Consider the following 22,200-nt stretch of genomic DNA (forward strand, 5'->3'; position numbering starts at 1 on the left):
TATGATGGACCTCTCGCATCCCAACAATGGACTCTTCTCAGTGTTGAGGTCTGGGAAGTGCTTTTGCTCCCTTAAGGCCAAAACAGAGAGAATGAGGAGGAGCTTCTTTCCCCAGGTTATTCGGGTCCTGAACCAGGTGTAGGACTGGACTCTCTCACACACATCACATCATCAAACGCACTGTTTGTTTGTTTGTTTTTTTGCACACTTCTTAAAATTTACAATTTATTTTTATTCATAATTTCTTTGGTAAACTGTTATTTGCATATTTTTACTGTAAATTACTAAGAATTTACTGTAAGTTAAAATCTGTAAATTTTGTAGTAATCTGTAAATCTTACTGTCAGTTCTTACTGTCATTTACTGGTTGGGCATTGGACAGCAATAAGCATTTCTCCACATGTCATACCGTGTATGGTTGTGTGTGTGACCAATAAAATTTGAATTTGAACAGCCTACCTGAGTTTTGTTGCTGACATACTGAAGCCCACATTTTCCTGACAAATGTAGCACCATGTAAGGGGAAATAAACAGGCTCTCCTGTATAAGAATAACAAGAATAAACAAGAAGCAACAAAGAAATAATTTTACTGTTTGTGGTAAATTTATATTGAACAGCTGCAATAAGCTGAAGTTTTTAGACGTAAGAGCATATCGGAAAACACATTTCAGTCACTGTTTAAAGAGCAAGAGTTGTGCTGTAGCTAAATGTATTACCATTAGTGTCCACGATGACTTTGAAAACAGAATGCACTGGAAATGTACGTACATGAAAATTATACAGAGTATAAAACCATACAGAATTATTATCTCTGTAAAATTGTTTTATTTTTAGGCCATCTTTTCTTTTACAGTGAAAGTCTAGAGTTATGCATCTGATCAATATACTTTAAAGTTAAATTAAATGAAAAGTGACTGGTATCGGACTATTATGTACACTTGTGGGCTTTTAAAAAAAACATCTGTGGTAAGCCAATATATTAGAGCAAAACATTTCTGGCACAACTTCAGCTACTTCCAAGGTGGAGGGAGATAAAAGTTGTATCAGTTGTTCATCTTCCCTTAAGTGTTGCTGGAGTTCCTACATTGTGAAGCCGATATATTAGGCACAAATGTGATGCCACCTAAAGCATGATGCAGGTACTGCACTAAAAAGCCACACACTGTTAAGGTACCATATTTGATTTTACTTAAACACATGTACATCACATTTCAACAATAGAAATTACACAATTTAAAAAACATTACACCTATCCATACAAGAAACCATTTTATAAAAACCTCAAATCCAAAAGACACAAAAGGAGGAGAGAAAAATGTTCACAGTGACGTCAACAAGGCAAAAATCAAACCCGAGCAAAAACAGGACACACTGAAAGAAAGTCAGGAAACTATTTTTAAAGAGTACTTGGCTGAGGCATGATGGTATTAGCAAGTGGCATCCAAAAAAAAAACCAAAAAAAAAAAAACCCACAAAAGAAAAAACATTTGGAAATTAAAGTGAGATCAAACTAAAGTAAGTGAAGCTGTCTACTTCATGTGCAATTTTATTTTTTAAAATTTGTCATAATTTATATTTAAAAGAACATCTTATTTTGGAGAGTTTATTTTTTGCCAATGAATTATTTCAGATTAAAGTTTTTTTTTAATAAGACATAAAAAAAACGAAACAAAAACACCACAATCAAAAGCCATAAATCTGAATATTAAATAAAATGGAGATCAATTTGGGATTCAAACTTATAATTGAACATGTAAAATACAAAACAAAAAAATAAAAAACAAAACATTCAACCCAGAATTAAACAAAAATACAAAATGTTAGTCTGAAGTTTTAAGTCACTTACAAAAAACAGACATTCTCAAACCCCCCCCCCCCCCCCCAAATAAAGTTATCAGATAATAGAAATGAAAGAAAAAAGTGCTTTTTTTAGTGCTTTAGTTGATTCTTCTTTAAGCTTGATGGAAATCGAATGACAAACAAATACAAAAATGTAGCATTTGTAGTTCCCTGTGGGATTTTGTTTCGTGGCTCATTAATTGTAAAACAGAAAGCATAAACTGCTAAACTGGCATTAGCTTTAGCCATTTAGCTTCTGGCTAAGTCAAACAAAGCTTAAGAAAAAGACTAACTCTGTGGTTTACACTAAATTCCATGTGTCAAAGACTGCTCACATAACTGCTGAACATTGATACAGAATACAAACACTTTACACCAACATATTAACTGTAAGGCTTAGTTGCAATAGTACAATACAGAGTCATATGATGATACTGTTTACAAATCCCTGAAGACACCAATGTATAATAATGAGGTTTAAACACATTTGTTTGCCAGCGGTTTAATACACAGTCATGAAACCCTCCACCTAAGTTTGCATCGCAAGCTATAAAGACACTATTTAACAATAGTATCAGTTTCTCTTAACATTTGAAGATTTGAACTGTCAGCAAGAGACTTGATGGACCTTTTGCTGTTCTTTTATACAATTAGACAATATTGAGTCAGAATCAGAACAAGATTAAAAACTACTTTTTTAATTTTCTGTTTCCTCCCTTCATAATTTGCCTGCAGACAGACTAACATCAGTCAGTGTTTATAAGTCAGATTAATATGTTTGGTTGTGAGTAAAGGCCAAATTAAGTCTACCACTAAGATTAACTGTATAGTCATTAGAAAACAGTAAAATACATCCAGTCCAGTTTCTCAAGAGTGCACAGTGTCATTTTTTTTAAACATTGTGTTTTGTCTGATTAACAGTTCAAAGCCTGAAAATGTTCAGATTACATCGATAAAGACACAGAAAAGCAAGAAATTAATATATTGGGAAAGCTGCAGGCAGAGAATAACTGTTCTTATTAATTGACTAGCGAATTAAATTATTATTCAATTTTCTTTAGCACAAAAACAAAATGTAGTTAAGTTTCCAGTGTAATTTGCTGCTACTAAAGTAAACTAAAGCCTGCAATCGGTCATGTGACAAACCTGAACCAATAAACTGCAGGTAAAAGTAGCTGTGGGAGTAAAAGTAAGCTTTATAAAACTTCTTCTTCTACGGGCTTTTACTATGTGAACCAAAAACGTCCAGTAGATTTTTCACAATAAAAGCCTAAAAACTATGGGAGGGATTGAACCCTTTGAGCTATCAAGAGGCTTTTAATTTAATATCAAGTCTGCGCACGTGAAATGCTGAGATGTTTATCAGAGATGAAAAAACAGAGACGCAATTCTTGTAAATGTTTTTTTCAGTAAACTAACCCTTAGAGAGGATGTAAAGTGCTCTCATTTGTGGATGGTATTGTTAATTTGTTATCAGAAACAGTGATTAATAACAGACTGTCTGATTCTGACAAAAAAAAAATCAGTGATTAGTTGGAATCAGCTGATTTAAAATCAATCACTAAAATACTATCACTGAATTACTTTCATGGGTGACTGATGGGGGAAGACCAGCAGCTCAAACTGAAGTCAGCAGCCATCTAAGAACCTTCAGGTGCTTGTGTTTAAGGCAGCCATCGCAAAGGTCTTACTATGTCTCAGGGTTGATAGCTGTAGCCTTAGTAATGATCTTCGTGTACTGAGTGTAGATGGCTTCAAATGCCTCATCTCTGTGCATCATTGCGCCGAAGACCATAGGCTGCAAGAGAACAGAGGAACATTAGAACCAGGCTCAACACAAAAAGAAAACAGAGCCACACTTGTTACACATCAGTGTAACAAATGCATACTGTATAGAAATCTGTTAAAGTATTTAGAGTACATCACTTCTCATACTTATTAGTGGTACTTTTACTTGTCAGAGTGTATTCTTACATCTGTGAAATGCTTCTTCTAAATGAGTAAAAACAATTTTAGTTTCTTTGCTATTCTGAACTGAGCTCTTACTTTTTGGGTGGATGGTGTCGCAATGGAGATCCCCATCCCAGACCCAGGCAGCACTGACAAAACTTTGTACTGTGAGAAACAACAGAGCAGATCAGAGCAAATTCAGACCAATGCAAGGGAAACACATGTGCAAGAAGAGCAGACACGTTAGAAAGGTTTTAAATATCTGATGTTAGAAAGTAAAAGACTGTTTCCTGAATAAATGAAAACAAAAGCAGCTTCAGTACCTGCAGCACTTTTTGTTTCAGGTTTTTACTCCATTAAGACTTTTCTAAGAACTAACACTGCAGTGTAGTGAAATGACATGTCTGCTTTCTTTTTTTTTAAATTAATTAATTAACAATTTAATCTAATCAAAGACACTCAAATGTTTACACAGGCTAGTTACAGTGGCTTCAAAAACACAAGCTAATCAGGAAATGACATCACAAAGTAATCTAACTGAATATTATAAACCTGGGAAGCATCAACAATATTTCTAAAGTGAACACTTACCTTCTGGATGTCAGTAATGTCGAGCAGTTTGATGACTTTGTTCCTCTTTGAGGACCCGGACCTGGAGCTGGAGCTCTCGAAACACAGGTAACTGTAAAGACAGCAGAGACTCTGTTACCTCCCGCTCCTACAACGCTCTGCAATGGTGATTATAAGAGATTATAAGCACTCAGAACATTTATGGCACCCATCCACCGAGGATCAGCAACACACCCTAATGGAAACTTGCATACCCGATAAGCCAAACATAAGAATAGCCCAGCTCTTTCATCAGACACCCTGGCAGTTTATTTTCTTCTCAGAAGTCTGAAGTAACTACTGTTCATTATTTATGGTCTTTATTATCCTGCATCTCTCACACCAAACCGTAGTTGTTCGGGGAGAGACCCTTCAGTGTTGGTACTCCTACACTCTGAAGCCCTTTCCCCTGAGATCATTTTCAAACAGAAGTTTACTTGTCACCTATTTACCGAAGCCTTTGGCTAATAATCTTTTTAACCTTTAACTTTTCAGGTAAAGCAACCTTAGGCTTTCAAACTTTATGTATAAATGTAAAAGTGTCATATGAAATACTTTAGTAAACGCAAGTTTACTGTTTGAATGTTCATACAAAGACAGAACCAAAAATGCTGCAGAGGCTGCGCGATGTCAGAAAACAAATGCGGGACAAATAAATGACGTACTCAACATGTTATCGCTCGCTCTGCTTATTACTACAGGTGCCAAACTTATAGGAGGAAACATTCTGTGTGATGAACAGATGTGACACAGTGTCTCTCTGCTCATTCTGTCAGATGACTTACTTCTCGGTGACATAAAGCACTCCGTTGCGGATGTAGTCTGTTGGTGTCTTCCTGTCTCTGTTGATGAGGCAGCAGCGCCAGCCAGTCTCACACACTGAAACAATCATTACAATTAAAATATTACTGGTAAGAAAACAGTCGACATCTAAAGTCCTTTCTATTAAACTGCATTAGCAAATAGATAATTCAGTTTTAGATTCTTTTATGCATCTGTAAAACAATTTTTTTGTCCTTTTCAAGTAGAGTGTACATAAACGTCAAATTTATCTGTTTAAATTTACAATAAAATAATAATATGTGCAAAAAATGAAGGGTGTGAATCCTTTCTGAATCTACTGCATATTATAAGACCCACAAAGAATGATGGGCCAACACTTCAGACTGAGTTGGAAGGATTCATCTATTAATTCATTTTCTCCTGTAGTTCCTTTCTCACCTGTCAGAGGGCGCTCACTCTCTGGCAGGTTAAACACCTCATGAAAAGCTCCTCTCTTGGTGCTGTAGTATCGCCCTCCATCCTCATCCCGACTGACACCCACAGGAGCTGCTGCGGTGAGGCTGCCTCGGCCCCCAGCAGCTATCACCTGAGCAGGTAGACAGAAGCAGGTACACAATTTGCTAATCACTACAAGTAGCAGTGTCTGAAGCATCACCGCAGTCAGATGTATAATCCAGTGCAAAATCATTCCTTACTTTACATTTTTCTTCTAGTAAGACAGACTTTCTTGTAGCTTTTAAATTGGTCTTGAGCAACAGTTCTTTTCAGATTTTTCTTTGGACACTGCCTGCTTTTTACTCAGTCTCAGAGCAGTCCTGGTACACGATCTTTTTCACTGGAATGTGTTTCAGCTCACCTGATGCGGTCCTCCAATACTGCTACAAATTTTTTATAAGGATACTTCAGTTCAGCCTGGAGGTAAAACGAGCACGTTTCCACTCAAAAACAGAAAATTGAAGGCTCTGAATTGAATCTGAATGAAAATTCTGCCAAATCGAAGAACTTAACCATAAATTGTCCAGTTAGATATTAGCTTCTCGCAGAGGTATCAGTATCTTTGACATGCAAGCATAAATATCTAATCTGCTGTTCTTTACAGCAGGAAACCTTCCACTGACCTTTACTGTAATCATCACACAGGACCAGAGCTTTTAAATGTTTTAAGCTGCTGCATCACCCATACTCCCCCCAAAAATGTACTCAGGTATGCTGGAAGGTAGGCTGAAACTCAGTGTACGTGCAGCTCAAGACATTAGTTGGGAACAAACATTAACTGTGTCTGTTAACACTGGGTAGGATACATCCGTCAGCAACATTAAAAACCCCTGTCTAACATTTTTAGGATCTAGTTAAAAAACCCCAGCTGTGATAAGTTGGAGCATGAGATGCTGCCAGAGGATTTGGTCGTGTCAGAAGCGTAAGCAGAGCGCCCATGGGAAGGTCACAACTCAGCTGAACAGCACATTTTAACCTCTTAACATCTACCAGGTCATCCACAGCCTGTCTGGGGTTAAATTTTGGGGGGTGGAATATTTACCTAATTTGTTTTGCCAAGTAGAAATGCTCTAACAGAGGATCTATAACAGTTTAAATACTCTGGATTTGAAATGTAACATCTTCAACTTTCTTTAGCACGTGGCTTAAATACTCCAAAATGCTAACCCTCCCCCAGTGAGCTTTGCTGGTGACTTGGTGTTTGTTAAGCAGTTAACAAGATGATCAATCATTATTTCACCTGTCACTGCTTTTAATATTGAGGCTGGTTGACATACATTGTTTTCTGATTTAGGTTTAAATCTAATCTCTCATTTTATGGGATGTAGTAACTATTTTACACTTAGAAAAAGAAGACAACAAAACTTTATTCATTCTTACCTGAACTTTGGCATTAGATCTTACTTGGAGGTAAATCACAACATTTGTGCCAGATCTACATTTGTTAAAAGGGTGAAGCTAAAGGAAAGGTCACAGGGTCATCTGAATATAAAGTGGGAAAATCTGACTAGTACACCAGGTGTAGTGTTACGATTCGGGACGTCCCACCCTAAGAGGATTTTAACCAGATAGACCAACACTTCAGCAGCTGATTGGTTACAGCCAGTGATGTCAGTCAAAATATCTGATCACAACTCTCACCACAGCACACACTATGGGCCTCTACACTGTGATTGTAAATATAACACACACACACACACACACTCAGCGCACAATCCTACCTGTTCAGATTCAGACAGCTGGGAGAGAAAAATACAACCAGACCAGTAAGAACCAGTAACAAGCTGATCCAGTCTGTGCTGGTTTTTCCAGCCTATGATCTCACTACTGCAGGGTTTGTTCCTTTACGTCATGTAACTGACACAGACTAACATCAGCCCGGTGCTGAGATCTCTGAGCTCCGTGTGTAGATGTATGCAGGAGTTTGGACTCACTCGTCGGCCCAGCATAGTGTTGCTGCGCTCTTTCAGCTGCAGGTCGGTGGGTAAATTTGTCCAGATGATGTAGGGGGTGTCATAGCGCTGCCTCAGCTTGGGACAACTCTTAAAGATGAAGTCAATGATGAAGAACTTGATACCTGCGTATACACCTGAGGATTAAAGAGTAAAAATCTTTTATAGTGCATATACTGGACAAAAAAAAGTTGAATATGAAGCTGCTAAGCAAGATGCAAAGAGGAAGAAGAAGAAGATTCATGGATGTATTGAAGGAGGAAATGCAGAATGGTGCTGTGGCTAAAAAGGATGCTAGAGACAGGAGAGGACAGAGGCACACAATCTGCTGTGATGACCCCTAAAGGGACTCACCACAGCCATCCCACCCATCCCCAGCAGAAACGTTCATTTCCATCAAAACTATAAGGTTCCTTCAAAATGAGCATTCATCTACATTGTTGGACTTAATAGACACTTGTTTGAAATCTTTATCACAGGTCTGCATGCCTTTTTAACAGGCAGTAATCAAGAAGATTCACAGGAACATCTGGCCTGTTATATATAGCTGTTTTCACAAGTGTACTGGATTCCTCACCTTTTATAGTGCACATGTGAACACAGATATCTGATGCACCCTTACACCCTTTGTGTGATGTTGGATTGTGCTGATGTGTGAATAGCACAGCTAATATTTCAGTGTATTCTCTGCTAGTGAGTGGGCACCATATGTGTTGCCTACTGCACACCATCTCCTAACCACACTCAGTGTTTCCAATTGTGTCATGATCTTTGAAGGGGACTATTTGCTGTTGTAATTATATATCGTTAGATTATGAAAGTTCTGAACTTTCAAATAATGTCACCTTGTCCCCAAGGAGCTCATCAAAAAGCAATCAAAAAAGCTTAATATTAGCTGCAGCCCTATATTCAGTGAATTTATGAAGGTATGACTGGAGCCAAACTTTGGACATAACATTAATGTTCAGCGCTCACATAGCTGTCGTGTTTTTAGACATGTGCATAGACAGAATATCTTTTCTCATCCATTCCTTTAGTGGATGATATATATTCTTTCATTCTGATATTTACTGAGAACAAGTGATTTAAATTTCAATAAGGGGGGAAATCGAGTGAGAGAAGGTGATCAACTTTTTACTTATTTATTTTACCTATGATGAATCCCAGCAGTTTGTACGGGAGCAGGCATGAGGAGATGAAGGCCAACCACAGACCAACGTACAGCTTTTGAGTCAGCTCCGGCTGAACCCACATGAACAGACTGCACACACACACACACACACACACACACACACACACACACACACACACACACACACACACACACACACACACACACACACACACACACACACATTATAAAGAAGCATTGTAAATGGAACACCGGTTCTTTCTGAGCTGAAACATGAAACTGTGTGTAGAAAAGCTTACTTCTTTATTTTCTCCAGGATGTTGGCCATCCTTCCAAACAGATTCTGTAAGGACATAACAATAATAATTAAATATGTCAAAAAGAACCACTTGTGACCTTAGACCTCTCACTGTCCATCACATTTCACCTGAGCTTTCTGAGCGACATCCAGGACCAGCTGGAACTTCTCAGACACAGTCAGGTCTTCCTTAGGAGGCTCCTGAAAAAACAAAATGAGAATCCCGAATATCTGTTTTAAAGAACTTAACAGTTTCCATTTGGGACATCAGGACAGTTTTATGCGAGTCATTTCATAATAAAATATTTAGTAATGAATATGAGGAGGCCAGAATAAAGAGAGATTTCTCACCACTGGCTCTGAAACTTCAGGTACAATGCTCCACTGGATCCTCCAGCCTCTAAGAGCAGGAATCATGAGAAAATATGAGCTATATAATAAATATAATGAACTTCATTGCCTTGTATGCCCTTAAATGTGTCTTGTTGTATCAAGACACATTTAAGGGTCCCTCATCGGACCACTGTAATCAGATATTCAACAAAATTCTGCAGTAAACTTTTGCTCATATTGAACAGCTCTGATCCAGTCATCTGATCATCAAGCGACTGGCACTTTAACGATTTCAGATTCTTACAATGGTCAGTCTGTTGACTTTAAGAGCCAACTGTTCACTTAACACATAATTCATGACCCTGACATATGAATACACTGATAAGATAAGAAAAAAAAAGTATGTAAAAAGATGCTAACTACTGAATTTGCACTAGATTTGCCACGACACGAATACATGCGTCTTAAATTGGAGAATCTACTGAAGCCATTTTTTTAGTAACTCTAAAAGTAAATAACATATTTGTCCAACAAGTTAAAAAAACAAAAACACCACAGACAAGGGAACAAGTATTCCTGATAAACCTTACCTACACTGACTTGGTACTGAACCTTGACCTGGTTTAAAACTGTTGCCTTTTCTCTGGTTCTGATAAAAGCGGTGTGACTAACTTAGAGAGAGCAAAGGTTACACTAACTTGGCAATGAGGTAATTCAAGGACAGGCGGAGAATGGCGAGGAACAGGAACATGGGGATGACCCATCCATTCCACGCCACATACATGTAGACCTGTGGAGATCACATAGGTGTAAACACATTTAGTTTTGAATCAGTCTGTCTACTTGTGTTATATCTGTTGTGACTGGTGGATCCAATCCATGTTTAAAAGAATTGACTGTTGACCACCTGAACTCTGTGTGTGTGTGTGTGTGTGTGTGTGTGTGTGTGTGTGTGTGTGTGTGTGTGTGTGTGTGTGTGTGTGTGTGTGTGTGTGTGAACTCACAATGAAGGCAATGGCTGATGTATAGATGGAGTACCAGCTGGATAAGGCAGAAAGGTTCCTCATGAAATTGGTAACGGGTCTAAATCCTCGTTCTGGAAAGTAGACAAACTGACATCAGCTGACTTAATCATGACAAAGAAAACATCAGCTCTATAAATGCATAAACTTATTTGAATGTTTATGCATTTGGCTTGGGTTTAGTATATCTGATGTCCAGGAGATGTGAATGGGATGCGTGGCTAACAAGGAGATGCAGTCTGTCTCAAACCCAAACTCATTAATGACTATCACATACTAAATGTCCCCTTCTGTTTCCTTATTTGCTCTGTGGAGCACATTTTGAGAATTCCCTTGAATTTAAACGTTTTAACTTCTTACATAGTTATGAAATAACAACAGGGTATATCTATGCAAATGTTCCATTATCCTCGAGCTACTGAAAATGAAATGACTCTATCAATGACTACACTGCTGCCTAATCAGTTAATGCAATAGTTTTAACCCCTTGAATCTAATCTCTTCAGTTAAATTTTTATATTTAACGTAATGATGTTCTGTGGGACGTACAATATTGTCTACTTATTGCATATGATCTAATGAACTATTTTACCGTATCCCACAACGATCTATTCTTGGCCCTTCACTGTTTCACTTGCTCATGCTTCTGTTTATAGCAAATACATGAGCTGTTACTGTAGTACTATTGCACACTATACCCAGCAGTGCAGCTCACTGTCTTCAAACAATGTTGCATATTACATTTGGTAAAAAAAAAAACAAGCAAACTTACTGAGCCGTCTCATGTTTTCAGTCAACCTGTGATTATAAAAAAGATAACACGATAAAGAACACAGTGAAAACCCATGTGGCTATAATAACTCCACAGCAGACCTGATCCGATTTTCATACTTTTCAGTAGCTTTATTGTTACGGTTGCAGTTTTACAATTACAAATATAAAATGCTTCAGATGTGTTTGCATGGCTGGAAAAACTGTGTGGATTAGGTGATAAGTTCTTGAAAAGCTCAGCACTGCAGTGTGTGTGTGTGTGTCTGTGTGAGTGTTTAAAGATGTAATTTTTTAAGTTAATATATAATAAAAATGTCAGTTCAAACAATGTCAGTTTTCAGTTTTCAACCGTTACAGTTCTGCTAACACACAGAAGTCTGTCACAGACAGTTTCAGAATGTTTTCTGACCTTTTGGCACTCAGTGGTTCCTCCGTCTCCACTGTCGTCTCCTCTGGTTGGAAGCGGAAGTCTTCGATATAAACACCAAATCGATCATAAAGCCATTTCAATAAGGTGTCAACCAGAGTCTCCTTCTGTTTGTCTGAGGGGGGAAACAAGGCAATTGTGATAATAATTAAAGGACCATTCAATTAATTCTGTTTCTTTTCACGTCAAACAAAGGTGAAAAGATGGAACATCTGCAAAAAGTGAAAGAGCATAGATCAGCCATACCACTGCCAGCAGCTGAAGGAGCAGACGGAGCTTTAGGTGTCTGAGATGGTGAGTCTTCAAGTCTGCAAGAGGTAGAAACTGTGTCGTGTCAGTCCAGCATAAAGCATAGGAGCAAGCCGCTTTGAGTCCAGCTCAGCAAATTGAATTAGTCTCAAATTTTACATACTTTATAAATAGAAATATGTTTCAAATAATGATTTTTGGTACATGAGCCGAAAGCTCAGGGTTCAGACCGTTTTCTTCTTCTACATGTGGGTTTGTATTGTACCAAAAAGACCAGACCTATCTGACATGTTCATCACAGCTCTGGCTGTGAGGACAGCAGCCCCACCCAAGTGATGTTTAAACACTGACATCCAATCAGGGGAAAATGTCTTAAAAGTTGGTTTTAAATGGGAAATATTACAATGGCTTGTTTTAGACAGAAGAAGACGTGAGGGACGCAGTGCAAGATAAAAACTGATTATGAAACACTAAAATCACCTTTAGTGGACTCAAAGTGCATATACGGGCTCCCTTTATATATGAAAATCTGAAAATATATATATACAACTAGCCTGGATCTCAGGGCATCGTTGATTTTCTGTTCCAGCTCGATGCGTCTGCAGCGCTCCTTTTCTAACTCCTGTTTCAGCGAATCCACATTGGACTCCTCTTTAAGTTTTCTCAGCTCCTCCTCTGAAACAGACAAACACTGGAAGTTAAAAGTGCTAAACTTATAATAGTGAAACTGGAGCATGACAACGTAGGTGACAAACTTTATTTTATTCCTATTAATACGATTAGTATTTTTTGAGGATGCGGGCACAAATGGCTTATTCACCAAAATCTCTCTGCATGCGTGTCAAATGCGGTCAGCAGGGTTATTAATAGCTCTGTGTGTGTGTTACATAAAAGGCCAAATATTGACTGATTACAGAGCGCTATCGGGACTGTACTGGGGGATGTTTGACGCTTACAATGAACTGACAACTGAAGCTGTGATGTCGACTCATCAGTTTCTACAAAGCTTATGGATGAAAGACTTGAATGACACTTGTTTGAATGCGATTCTGACAAAATAATTTTAACTGATTTGAGTGAGAAGAAAGAGACCTGACAAAAAACCTGGCACCTGGTCTGCTTCGTCTACGTAAATCTGACCTTGCTGAGCTAAAGTTCATTGGTTATCTTTCAAAATAAAACTTGACATATGAAGATAAAATTCACGGAATACTCACGCAAATAGTGCTTCTCCAACAAGGCAATTTCTAAGTGACCTTTAACCTCATTTAAATCTGTCCTGTCATCCAGAGCTGCAGAAAAAGATCCTGGACCAGCCTTAGAAAGAGCAGAAGAAAACATAATAAGCAACATAACATTAAAAAAAGTAAAAATACTGATTTTCTCTGTGTGCTTCTGCACCTGAGCATCACCCTGCGGCTCCACCTCTGCCTCCCTCACCTCCTCTGTCTCTCTGACAGAGGCGCGAGGTTTAATCACAATCTCCTCGCTGCATTCTGTGTCGGATGTGTTGGGCGACTCAGCCAGATCCAGGAACTCATCCCGCCGTCCCCTGAACCGGATCCTGTCCAAACGCTTCAACATGGTGGGCACCACAGAGTCGAGTGTTTACCTGAACATGACTAGCCCCCCAGCTGCAAAGACTAGAACAAAAAAGAACCAATTTGCAAATGCTGCACCACTTATCTGTGGATTTTTTACTGGTCCACAGTGGCAAAAGAGAGAACTGAGTATGAAAGTGAAGCTACCAGTCAATCTACATCCCCACCCTCACCTATGGTCACAATTGGAAAATAAGCTTCCTTCCCAGGATGTCTGGGCTCCCCGTTAGATATAAGGTGAGGAGTTTGATCATTCAGGGCTCAGAGTAGAGCCACTACTTTTCCACGTCAAAAGGAACAGGTTGATATGGTGTGGATATCTGAATAGGATTCCTATTCAGATAGCCGATGTCTGTGGGTTTGTGAGGTGCGTCACAAATCCAGGAGACATGGGCCTCTTGATAATAATAGCAACTTCATTTACATAGTACTTTTCAAACAGTTACAAAGTGCTTCACATGTTACAACATACAGACATATAAGCGCATAATCAGCCATACCAACCAGACAGCGGTCAGAGTTATATCTTTCACACAGGCCTCTGGACAGCAAAAGCTACAGCCACCACACACTGCCACGCGATAAACCATTGAGATGCCAACAACGGGCACCGTAGGTAGACGCGGCCTTGAAAAGGTGGAAGATGATGGGCAGCTCTGAGGCATGACTGCATGTGAGCACCAAAATGCAGCTTTGGGGGCAGTAGTAGCAGCAGCAGCAGCAGTAGCAGTAACTGGCAGAGTTAAACGCAGATGCCCGGCTTCTGGACGAGGGAGATGACTTAGGGTCTGTGCTCAAGCCAGGCAGCCAGGAGGAGTGGTGGCGAGGAAGCCCAGGTGGGGACACACCTGTGACAGCCAGTCAGTGAAAGAGCAGCATCCCCATTGGGCAGCAATCCCATCTGCTGAGTCCAAACAGTCCCCAGTGTCGCCGGTCTGAGGGACATCTCCGGTAGCTGGGAGGCAGAAGCATTATCCCACTCTGGACCAGATGGCCACTCAGGCCGTCCCGCACTTGAAAGCATGGTGCATCCACATTTTCCAGTGTGTAAAATTTGTTCACCAGTTGAATAGCCTCTGGGTATAGATGGAATGGGTGTCACCAGATACCCTTGTTACCCTTTACTAAAACCCATGGCTCTGAGTTGCTATGCTTGGATTGCTGCCTCCTTATATTTGTACTTTGGTCACAAGGACAAATAGTGGTTCTTACTCCTTGCGCTCAAATGATCAGCTGCTGTTGTCTGTTCCCCTTGTCCGCACAGAGCTGGGTAAGAAAGCCTTTGTCCACTCTGCGCCTTTTTCATGGAACATGTTACAGAAAGACTGGAAACTAACTGAATTGTTGTCTTTAAATGTTTTTAAAACTAAACTCAAAGGCCTACAGGCTGCCTCAATAATGTGTAATTGTTTTGTGTAATTTTAACTTTGTTTGTTCGTATGTATTTGTCTTGAAATGTGCTGCCTCTTGGCCAGGACTCCCTTGAAAAAGAGGTCTTTGATCTCAACGGGACATTCCTGGTTAAATAAAGGTTAAATAAAAAAAAATAGAGCAAACTTGGGATTTTGGCATCGTCCTGAGGATAAGCCACATCTCATCAGCCAGAGCCAGGAGATCTGCTGAGATGGCTGGCTCTTCTCCAGAGTTGGCCGAACTGGACCAGGGGTGTGTGTCAACACAATGAGCTGCTGGGACCGAGCACTGCAGAGTAGCTGCCAATTTCCCACTGCAGAAGACTTGTAGGGAAACCAGGTGCTTTCCTTGAAAACTCCATGATAAGCTCCTCCCTCTACCTAAGAGCCTATTTCAGTCGCTGGATAGCCTCTTGTAACCGTGAGCATGCCGGTAGGCAATGACAGACAGCCATGGCTTGAGGGCAGCAAACAGCTGACAGACAGGCTAAAAACAAGGCTACCCAGGCTAGGCTTGGTAGCAGACGAACCAAGTCAGGAGGCTTCAGGGTGTGTTGGTTAGCAGCGGTTGTACCATTAGAGTTGAAAAGGGTGTCAAGCAGGAATTACAAATTTCAAAAACCACTTAAGATTTAGTAAATCGAGAAAAACCTTAGAAGTCGCCAAGATACACCGAGAGTGGTTTGAAAGACGGTGGTCCGGAAGTGACATCAATTGATGGATGGATGGAGACAGCTGTTTATCACCATTTGTCACCATAATCAGTGATTTAGCAAAGCAGAGCCTTCCCTCCATGACAGCAGTACTGCAGTGCACGAGCATTTAAAATGCCATTTAAAACCAGCTGTGATGTCGACTCTGAATGGGTCATGTTTGTACAGTAATGTTTATGTTAGCCTTCCTGTGATTAATAACAGGTTTTTATAATTCTGTTTTGTTCTTTTTTACTAGCATTAAGCAAAGGTGTTTGTCCCGAAAAGAGGCTTGTGCACCTCTCAAACTGCTGAAGTCATGACAACGAGCGAAGTACTGCAGCTTAGAACAGGAGGTTTATAATGGATTGGATTTATATAGCGCTTTTCAAGGCACCCAAAGTGCTTTACAATGCCACTATTCATTCACTCTCACATTCACACACTGGTGGAGGCAAGCTACGGTTGTAGCCACAGCTGCCCTGGGGCAGACTGACAGAAGCGAGGCCAACACCAGTAGGCAAGTAGGGTAAAGTGTCCTGCCCAGGGACACAACGACCAGGACAGAGAGCCCAGGGATTGAACCGGCGACCTTCCGGTTACAGATGCGATTCCCAACCCCCTGAGCCACGGTCGCCCACAGGAAGCAGAGATAAGGGCTAGTCGTTGACTAATAGACTAATCGAAGAAAATTAGCAGATTAGACGACTACTAAAGTAATCATTAGTTGCAGCCTATTTATAATTAGGAACAGCAGTTTTTGGTATCCAGGAGGTTTACAATATTCAACATATCTGTTTCAGCATGCTCACACTTGTTGAATCAAACAACATCAAAGTGGATTGTTTAATTTAAAAATAATAAATAATAGAAACAATCACATTTGTATTTATTTTTTAAATCTAAACAGCAAAGAACTCTTTAGTCATGTCTGGCATGGAAAACCCAAGTAACTCTAAACTCACAGCAGGGCTGCAAATTAAATTAAACCAAGTACAACGAAACATAGAGACACACATTTGACACACACTGAACGTGTTCGCTTCCGCTCTACTATTAACTCTGATAACTGACCTGTGTGTGAAGCTCCTACAGCACTTAAGTCATCACAGTCTACTGCATGTTTATAAAGGGAGAGTCCACTTCATGCTACTGACATGAAGTCACAAAGTTAAATGTTTGTTTTGGGAGGAGGAGGAACTGTTTCATCATCTGCTCTTTAAAAACAGAACTGGCTGCAGATTTTGTGCCATCTCTTGTAAAACTTGGACTCTTGGTTTATGCTCACCACCAGCTCAGTCAGATTAAAAACTGGGATTTAATTCCATGTGACTCATATTAATTATACAAATGTACACCAACATTATGACCAACCGACTCAGTATTCTAACGTTGTGTCTGGACAGTGTAAGAACCGTACTGATCCAGAACTCAGCTTTTAATCAGCCCATCATTTTCTTGATTAATCATTTAACTTCTATACCTATTACACGTCATAAAACACATCATTTAAACATGAAGACTTCAAGTTTACTACCGGTACCTACTAATTGATAAACCGACTAATCATTTTGCCTGGCTCAACACTGACTGTCTTATCTAAGCCATAGACATGTTTCTGTAAATGTTTAAGCCGCTAATTATGATCTGGGTCCATTTGTTACTTTTGAAGCCAAAGAAGATTGTCGATATGCTTTTAAAGAGAAATCTAATTTGATATTTACCTGTAGTGAAAATATGTGTCCATCAAAATATGTCTGCTATGCAGGAAGAAAACACAATTAACTGGGACTTTGTTGTTTCTATAAGAAGGAAGCCCAAGAACATCCATCCATCCGACCTCTTCCACTTTTTAATTAATATAAAAAGGGAAGACTGGAGCTTATTCCAGCTGTTCCAGGGCAACCGCACAGAGACAGACATCTGCACACTGACATTCACAATCTAGACTCCCGATTTCACTTCACATGCATGTCTTTGGAGAGTGGGAGGAAGGCAGAGAGAAGCCACCCTACCACAGAAAAACATGCAAGCTCCAAACAGAAAGTTGAGAGAGTAATCCTTCAGAGTTTTTCTACTCTGAGCACTAACTGCACTCTCTTCACACACATATTCATATAAGCACTTTTATCGATATCTAAGCACTCTGACTAACATTAACACACAAGGATGCACTGGGGGTAACTCGGGGTTCAGTATCTTGCCAAGGATTGAACATGCAGACTGGAAGAGCCAGGAAGTGAACCACCAACTTTCCAGTTGGTAGACAATGCACTATATTTTTCATGTTTGTTATTTATTCCTGCTGTCTTACTATTCATATATTATTCCTGGCCAGTTGGTGTGGAGCACCCACAATTTCACTGCACATATAGAACGACAATAAAGGGCTATTCTTTGCTATTTTCCACTGAGTGATGTGATTGGTAAAAGCTATTAAATAATCCAGTGAACCAAAGACATAAGAAAATGTGGTCCTAAGTCTGACTGGTTGTAAATCACTGCTTGAAAATCTCAATGTAGCCAAAATCAAACTAAAATTTACTCCGTTTTTGAAGTGGTAAGGTACAAACACACATCAGCCTCTTTTCCATTTCAGGGTCCCAGAGCAGCTGGAGTATATCATTGCTGTCAGAGGATCAGAGGCACCCTGGACAAGTCACTAATGGGCCAACAAAGTATCAGCCATCCACATTCAGAATGTTCCAATCAGAATCTCCAGTTTTCCTAACATGCCTTTCTTTGGACTGTGTGAGGAACTCAAGCAGACATCAAGGAAGTATCAGCAACAGAAGAATAATCTAGGCTTTACTGTGAGGCAACAGTGGTAACCACCACACCACTCTGCCACCAAGGAGTAACACAGTTAAATCCCACACAGCTTTACTTCAGCTGATTTTTTCTCTTTTAAAATGCAAACATCTAATAAAAAGTTTTAAACTTAATAACAACAATTTTAAAGCATATTATTCTACATGTAATATTAAAATATAATATAATAATATTCTAAATCACCTGCAATAATGCCAAAGCTCAGCCCATGATGTGAAGCGCTACCCTCACAGAAATCTAAACTGAAACCAGAACCTCCTGTGTGTGATCACAACACACGAACGTCCTCAGCAGAAGTTACAGCCCTGCTCTAAACTACAGCAATGGCTGAAGGTGTGTTCAGCCTGAAGATCACCGAGCAGTCCGACTGGTCTGCCTGCTTCTGTTGGTTACTGTCTGAACAGGCAGTACTGACTGCATAATAACTGACAGACAAAGGCACTGACTGCTGTCTGGGAGCCTTTAATTATTACCGCACAGATTAGCACCTAACAGAAAGCAGGAGCAGAAACAGACTTTTTCTGACCTTTTGTAGGTAACACAGAGATAAATTTAACACCTTTAATGCTATCCAAAAGATGAGATTATAAAGGAAATCTGTTTGGAGTGATAAAGCCTAGATTTATTTATTATGACATCACATTTTTCAGTACTTCTAATCAACGTGACCTGACCTGGATAAGCAGTAGAAAAATTAATGGATCAACCCATAATTCCTATTCACTTCAACCTAGTGTTTCCCATGGATGTGGTTATTTTGTCTCTAGGGGACACTTTGCTAACTATGTACTCTGCACCTTCTTTATAGATTTTCACAGGAAAAAGTAAAGGTGTGACCAGAAGATTTCATGTGCTCATAATAGGCATGAAAGTCATGTAATTCGTGGCTTTTGATGATTTCTTTGAAATGTCCTTTTTGCGTAATGGAATGATAATGCAGCATTCATCTTTAATTACTTTAAACAAAATTAGGTGCACAAATTTACATTTATTTTGGAGCTTCTGTAATCTACACAGGATCAAAAGTATGCATGAAGGCTCAAGTAGACAGCTACTCTTTTGGAAGTCAACAGAAAATACAATGAGCCCTCTTTATGTGTTATTTTTATTATCTTATTGCCCCGTGACCCGGGAAAGGATAAGCAGAAGCAAATGGATGGATGGATGATATTTCATTATCTTATATATTAGATTATTTTGTTGAAATGTAACAGTAATGTAAAATGAATTCATTATTATTTTTGAATTCTGCCAACAGAGATATAATCAAATCCTGAGAAAATGATTTCCTTCCTAATCTTCCTGTTAAATTCATCTCATGCAGCACTTACAGTGTAAGTATTGTTTGTTAATAACCACCATCCAACTCTGTAAAAGAAATCTACTTCCAGCTTCCCCTAATGTGAATTGATTTCTTTAATGTGCTTATCGGCACCAAGTCTTATGTTCAGCGATAACAATGCAAACTTTTTTTAAGCTCCTGATGGAAAAGGATTTCCCCATTACCATGCAAATAGATTACATATTATCTTGTTAATAATATTTTACACATATATCGAAATGTATAGAAATGTTTTGATGATGAAAACAAATCGGGAATTTATTTTTCCATTATCCTACATTATATCCACTCACTTGTGGCCTGAGATTAAAGTTAAAGGGTATGAATCATGAAATCTAAATGGAGGCGTTGTGACACGGTGTAATCTAGTCCTCAGTTCATTCTGTGCTTCATAGGCAACTGAGTTGGCCATCATGTGCTAATCAACTGGACAGCGCACGATATTGTCTGGTTGTCGCAGATTGCTTGGATGGGTGGCGTTTTGTTTTGTCAAGCTTTTGAATTGTATGGCCCTCTATTAAACCCACTTCACTGTGGACAGTGACACTGGTGTTCCAGCAGTTTCCAGTACATGCCAGGCATGAGACCTGGTATTTCCGGGCTGATCCCTGAACATCCAAACCAATTTCCTGCATTCTGAGAGTAACAGACAGAACAGGCTGCCCTCCCAGAACTTTGCAAATAATCGATAGATTTTCAAAACCATGAGGAAGATTTTGACTCGTAGTAATGGTGATGAAGTCATATCTCGAAAAGTTAACTTGATCATTTTCAACTAATTTTCCTAATCAAAAATTTGATTTAAGAAAATAAGTATTTAACATCAAGTTTAGAGATTTCATTCATTTTTCAAATTATTTAGAGCATTTGATTAATTTCACTTTACTGATCATGAAGGTAAATATATTTTAGAGCCCATTAAAAAACAAAGGGTACAACAAACTACACAATACCTAACATGTAAATCATTTTATTTTTGTAGAAGAATAAAATGTGCTCCTCCTCAGTCTGCAGCAGTTTGATCTGGCAAGTACTGTAAGTGCCCATTAACAGAGTCTTCTCCTCTTCTAAAATTGTGTGGTCCTTTCAGCCTGACTGAAGTCAACCTTAACAACATTCTCATCCCAACGCTCAAAGAGATCTTTGAACTGATGAAAGGAAACTCTCACGTGGAGTTTCCCAGTTTGGGGTCAAGAGCCAGACACACTCTCCACTTTTAAAATTAGTCTTAAAACTTGTTTTTTTTTTTGATAAAGCTTATAGTTAGAACTGGATCAGGTCACCCTCAACCATTCTTTAGTTCTCCTTCTAAAGGCCAAGCTTGCTGATAGAGCTCCATTTCTTTTCCACAAACTTTTTTTCACTCCCCTGGTGTTTATATACTACTGCTCTGTGTCATTAAATTGCATCTTCTGTCTACCATAGTGTGTTTCATCTCTCTTCTCCTTCTATTCATGCCACAGCTAGTCACAGCAGTTGGCTACTCCTCCCTGAGCCTGGTTCTGATAGAAATTTCTTCCTGTTAAAAGGGAGTTTCTTTACTGCTATCGCCAAGAATAAGTTCAAGGGTTAAAAAGCTACAAATTACTTCTATCTAATAAAGTATTTTTTATATCATCATCAAGTTTCATTCCAGTCTTAAAATGACATTCTTATACCCTTTAAGACAAGTTTCAAGGAAAATTAAATAACTCCTTTACTACATTGAAGGGTCTAAGTAACAATCATGTAATTATTAATTGGACTGTTGATTATTTTCTCTGTTAATGATTTTTTATATCATATACAGGGATAAAAAACAAACAAACAAACAGCCCCAAAGAGGTGCAGTCCAAAACCAAAACCAAATATTCATGTTACTATCTGTATAACAAAGGAATATGACAGATTTGCACATTAGAAAGTTTAAAACAAGTGCTTTGTGCAAATGACTACAACAATAATTTAATAAGAAAAAATAGCTGCCTGGTAGTTTAGTACCCATGTAGTATATTAAATTACTAACTCGCTGTCTAATTAAGTTTTTTAAGACTTCCCATTACCCTCCCACCTTAATGTGTGACAGCCAATTAGCTGCAGTCTACAGAAAGCGCACCGGTCGGTCCGCGGAGCACAGGTTGGGCACACCTGGACACTCCAGAGAAGATGTAAAGAGAATCCTAACAGTGAAGTGCGAAGAAAAGAAGCAAAGGGCGAAGAAGCGTCTCACCATGAGAGCAAAGATGAAGCAAACTTTCCCTTCTTTCTGTTTTTCCCGGCGATCCAAGCCCACTGGAAACCGGGTCAAACCCGCTCCTGAGCCGATGTAAATCGGACCAGAATCCACTGAGACACGCTCCACGCCTGTCTCTCTCCTCCGTCCTCACAATTAATCCAGATGTGGGGGCCTGTGAGGGTGTTTAACCGGACCGCGTTGCTCCATCGGACACAATAATCACTTCTGTGGGCGGGGTGAGCAAG

The 22,200-nt window shown here is 39.3% G+C and overlaps 1 protein-coding gene across 2 annotated transcripts; it reads right to left on the minus strand.

Annotated features, from left to right (window-relative positions):
* Nucleotides 1-1,881: 1,881 nt before the first annotated feature.
* On the minus strand, nucleotides 1,882-22,196 carry LOC113026215 (GRAM domain-containing protein 4-like). 2 transcript variants are annotated; one of them, XM_026174732.1, is made up of 19 exons: nucleotides 21,950-22,196; nucleotides 13,263-13,504; nucleotides 13,079-13,178; nucleotides 12,416-12,536; nucleotides 11,859-11,920; nucleotides 11,595-11,727; nucleotides 11,187-11,212; nucleotides 10,397-10,488; nucleotides 10,091-10,182; nucleotides 9,411-9,459; nucleotides 9,189-9,260; nucleotides 9,061-9,104; nucleotides 8,781-8,890; nucleotides 7,612-7,766; nucleotides 5,621-5,768; nucleotides 5,185-5,278; nucleotides 4,382-4,472; nucleotides 3,887-3,955; nucleotides 1,882-3,638 (listed from the first exon to the last, which is right to left on the minus strand). In XM_026174732.1, the coding sequence occupies exons 2-19, from the start codon at nucleotides 13,443-13,445 to the stop codon at nucleotides 3,531-3,533; spliced, it is 1,749 nt and encodes a 582-aa protein (XP_026030517.1). In that variant the 5' UTR covers nucleotides 13,446-13,504; nucleotides 21,950-22,196; the 3' UTR covers nucleotides 1,882-3,530. The 2 variants fall into 2 exon arrangements, with proteins under 2 accessions (XP_026030517.1, XP_026030518.1); XM_026174733.1 differs by lacking the exon at nucleotides 21,950-22,196 and adding an exon at nucleotides 16,641-18,401.
* Between the last annotated feature and the right edge of the window lie 4 nt (nucleotides 22,197-22,200).

This window comes from Astatotilapia calliptera, chromosome 7 (assembly GCF_900246225.1).
Source record: "Astatotilapia calliptera chromosome 7, fAstCal1.2, whole genome shotgun sequence".
Classification (NCBI taxonomy): Eukaryota; Metazoa; Chordata; class Actinopteri; order Cichliformes; family Cichlidae; genus Astatotilapia; species Astatotilapia calliptera.

Bases quoted from the DNA above. Each gene is read 5' to 3' on its own strand.
- LOC113026215 (XM_026174732.1), bottom strand. From the start codon at position 13,445: ATGTTGAAGCGTTTGGACAGGATCCGGTTCAGGGGACGGCGGGATGAG. The intron at 11,728-11,858 runs GTATGGCTGATC...TTCCCCCCTCAG, and splicing joins TCCTTCAGCTGCTGGCAGTG to ACAAACAGAAGGAGACTCTG. The intron at 4,473-5,184 runs GTAAGTCATCTG...CTGTCTTTACAG, and splicing joins GTGCTTTATGTCACCGAGAA to TTACCTGTGTTTCGAGAGCT.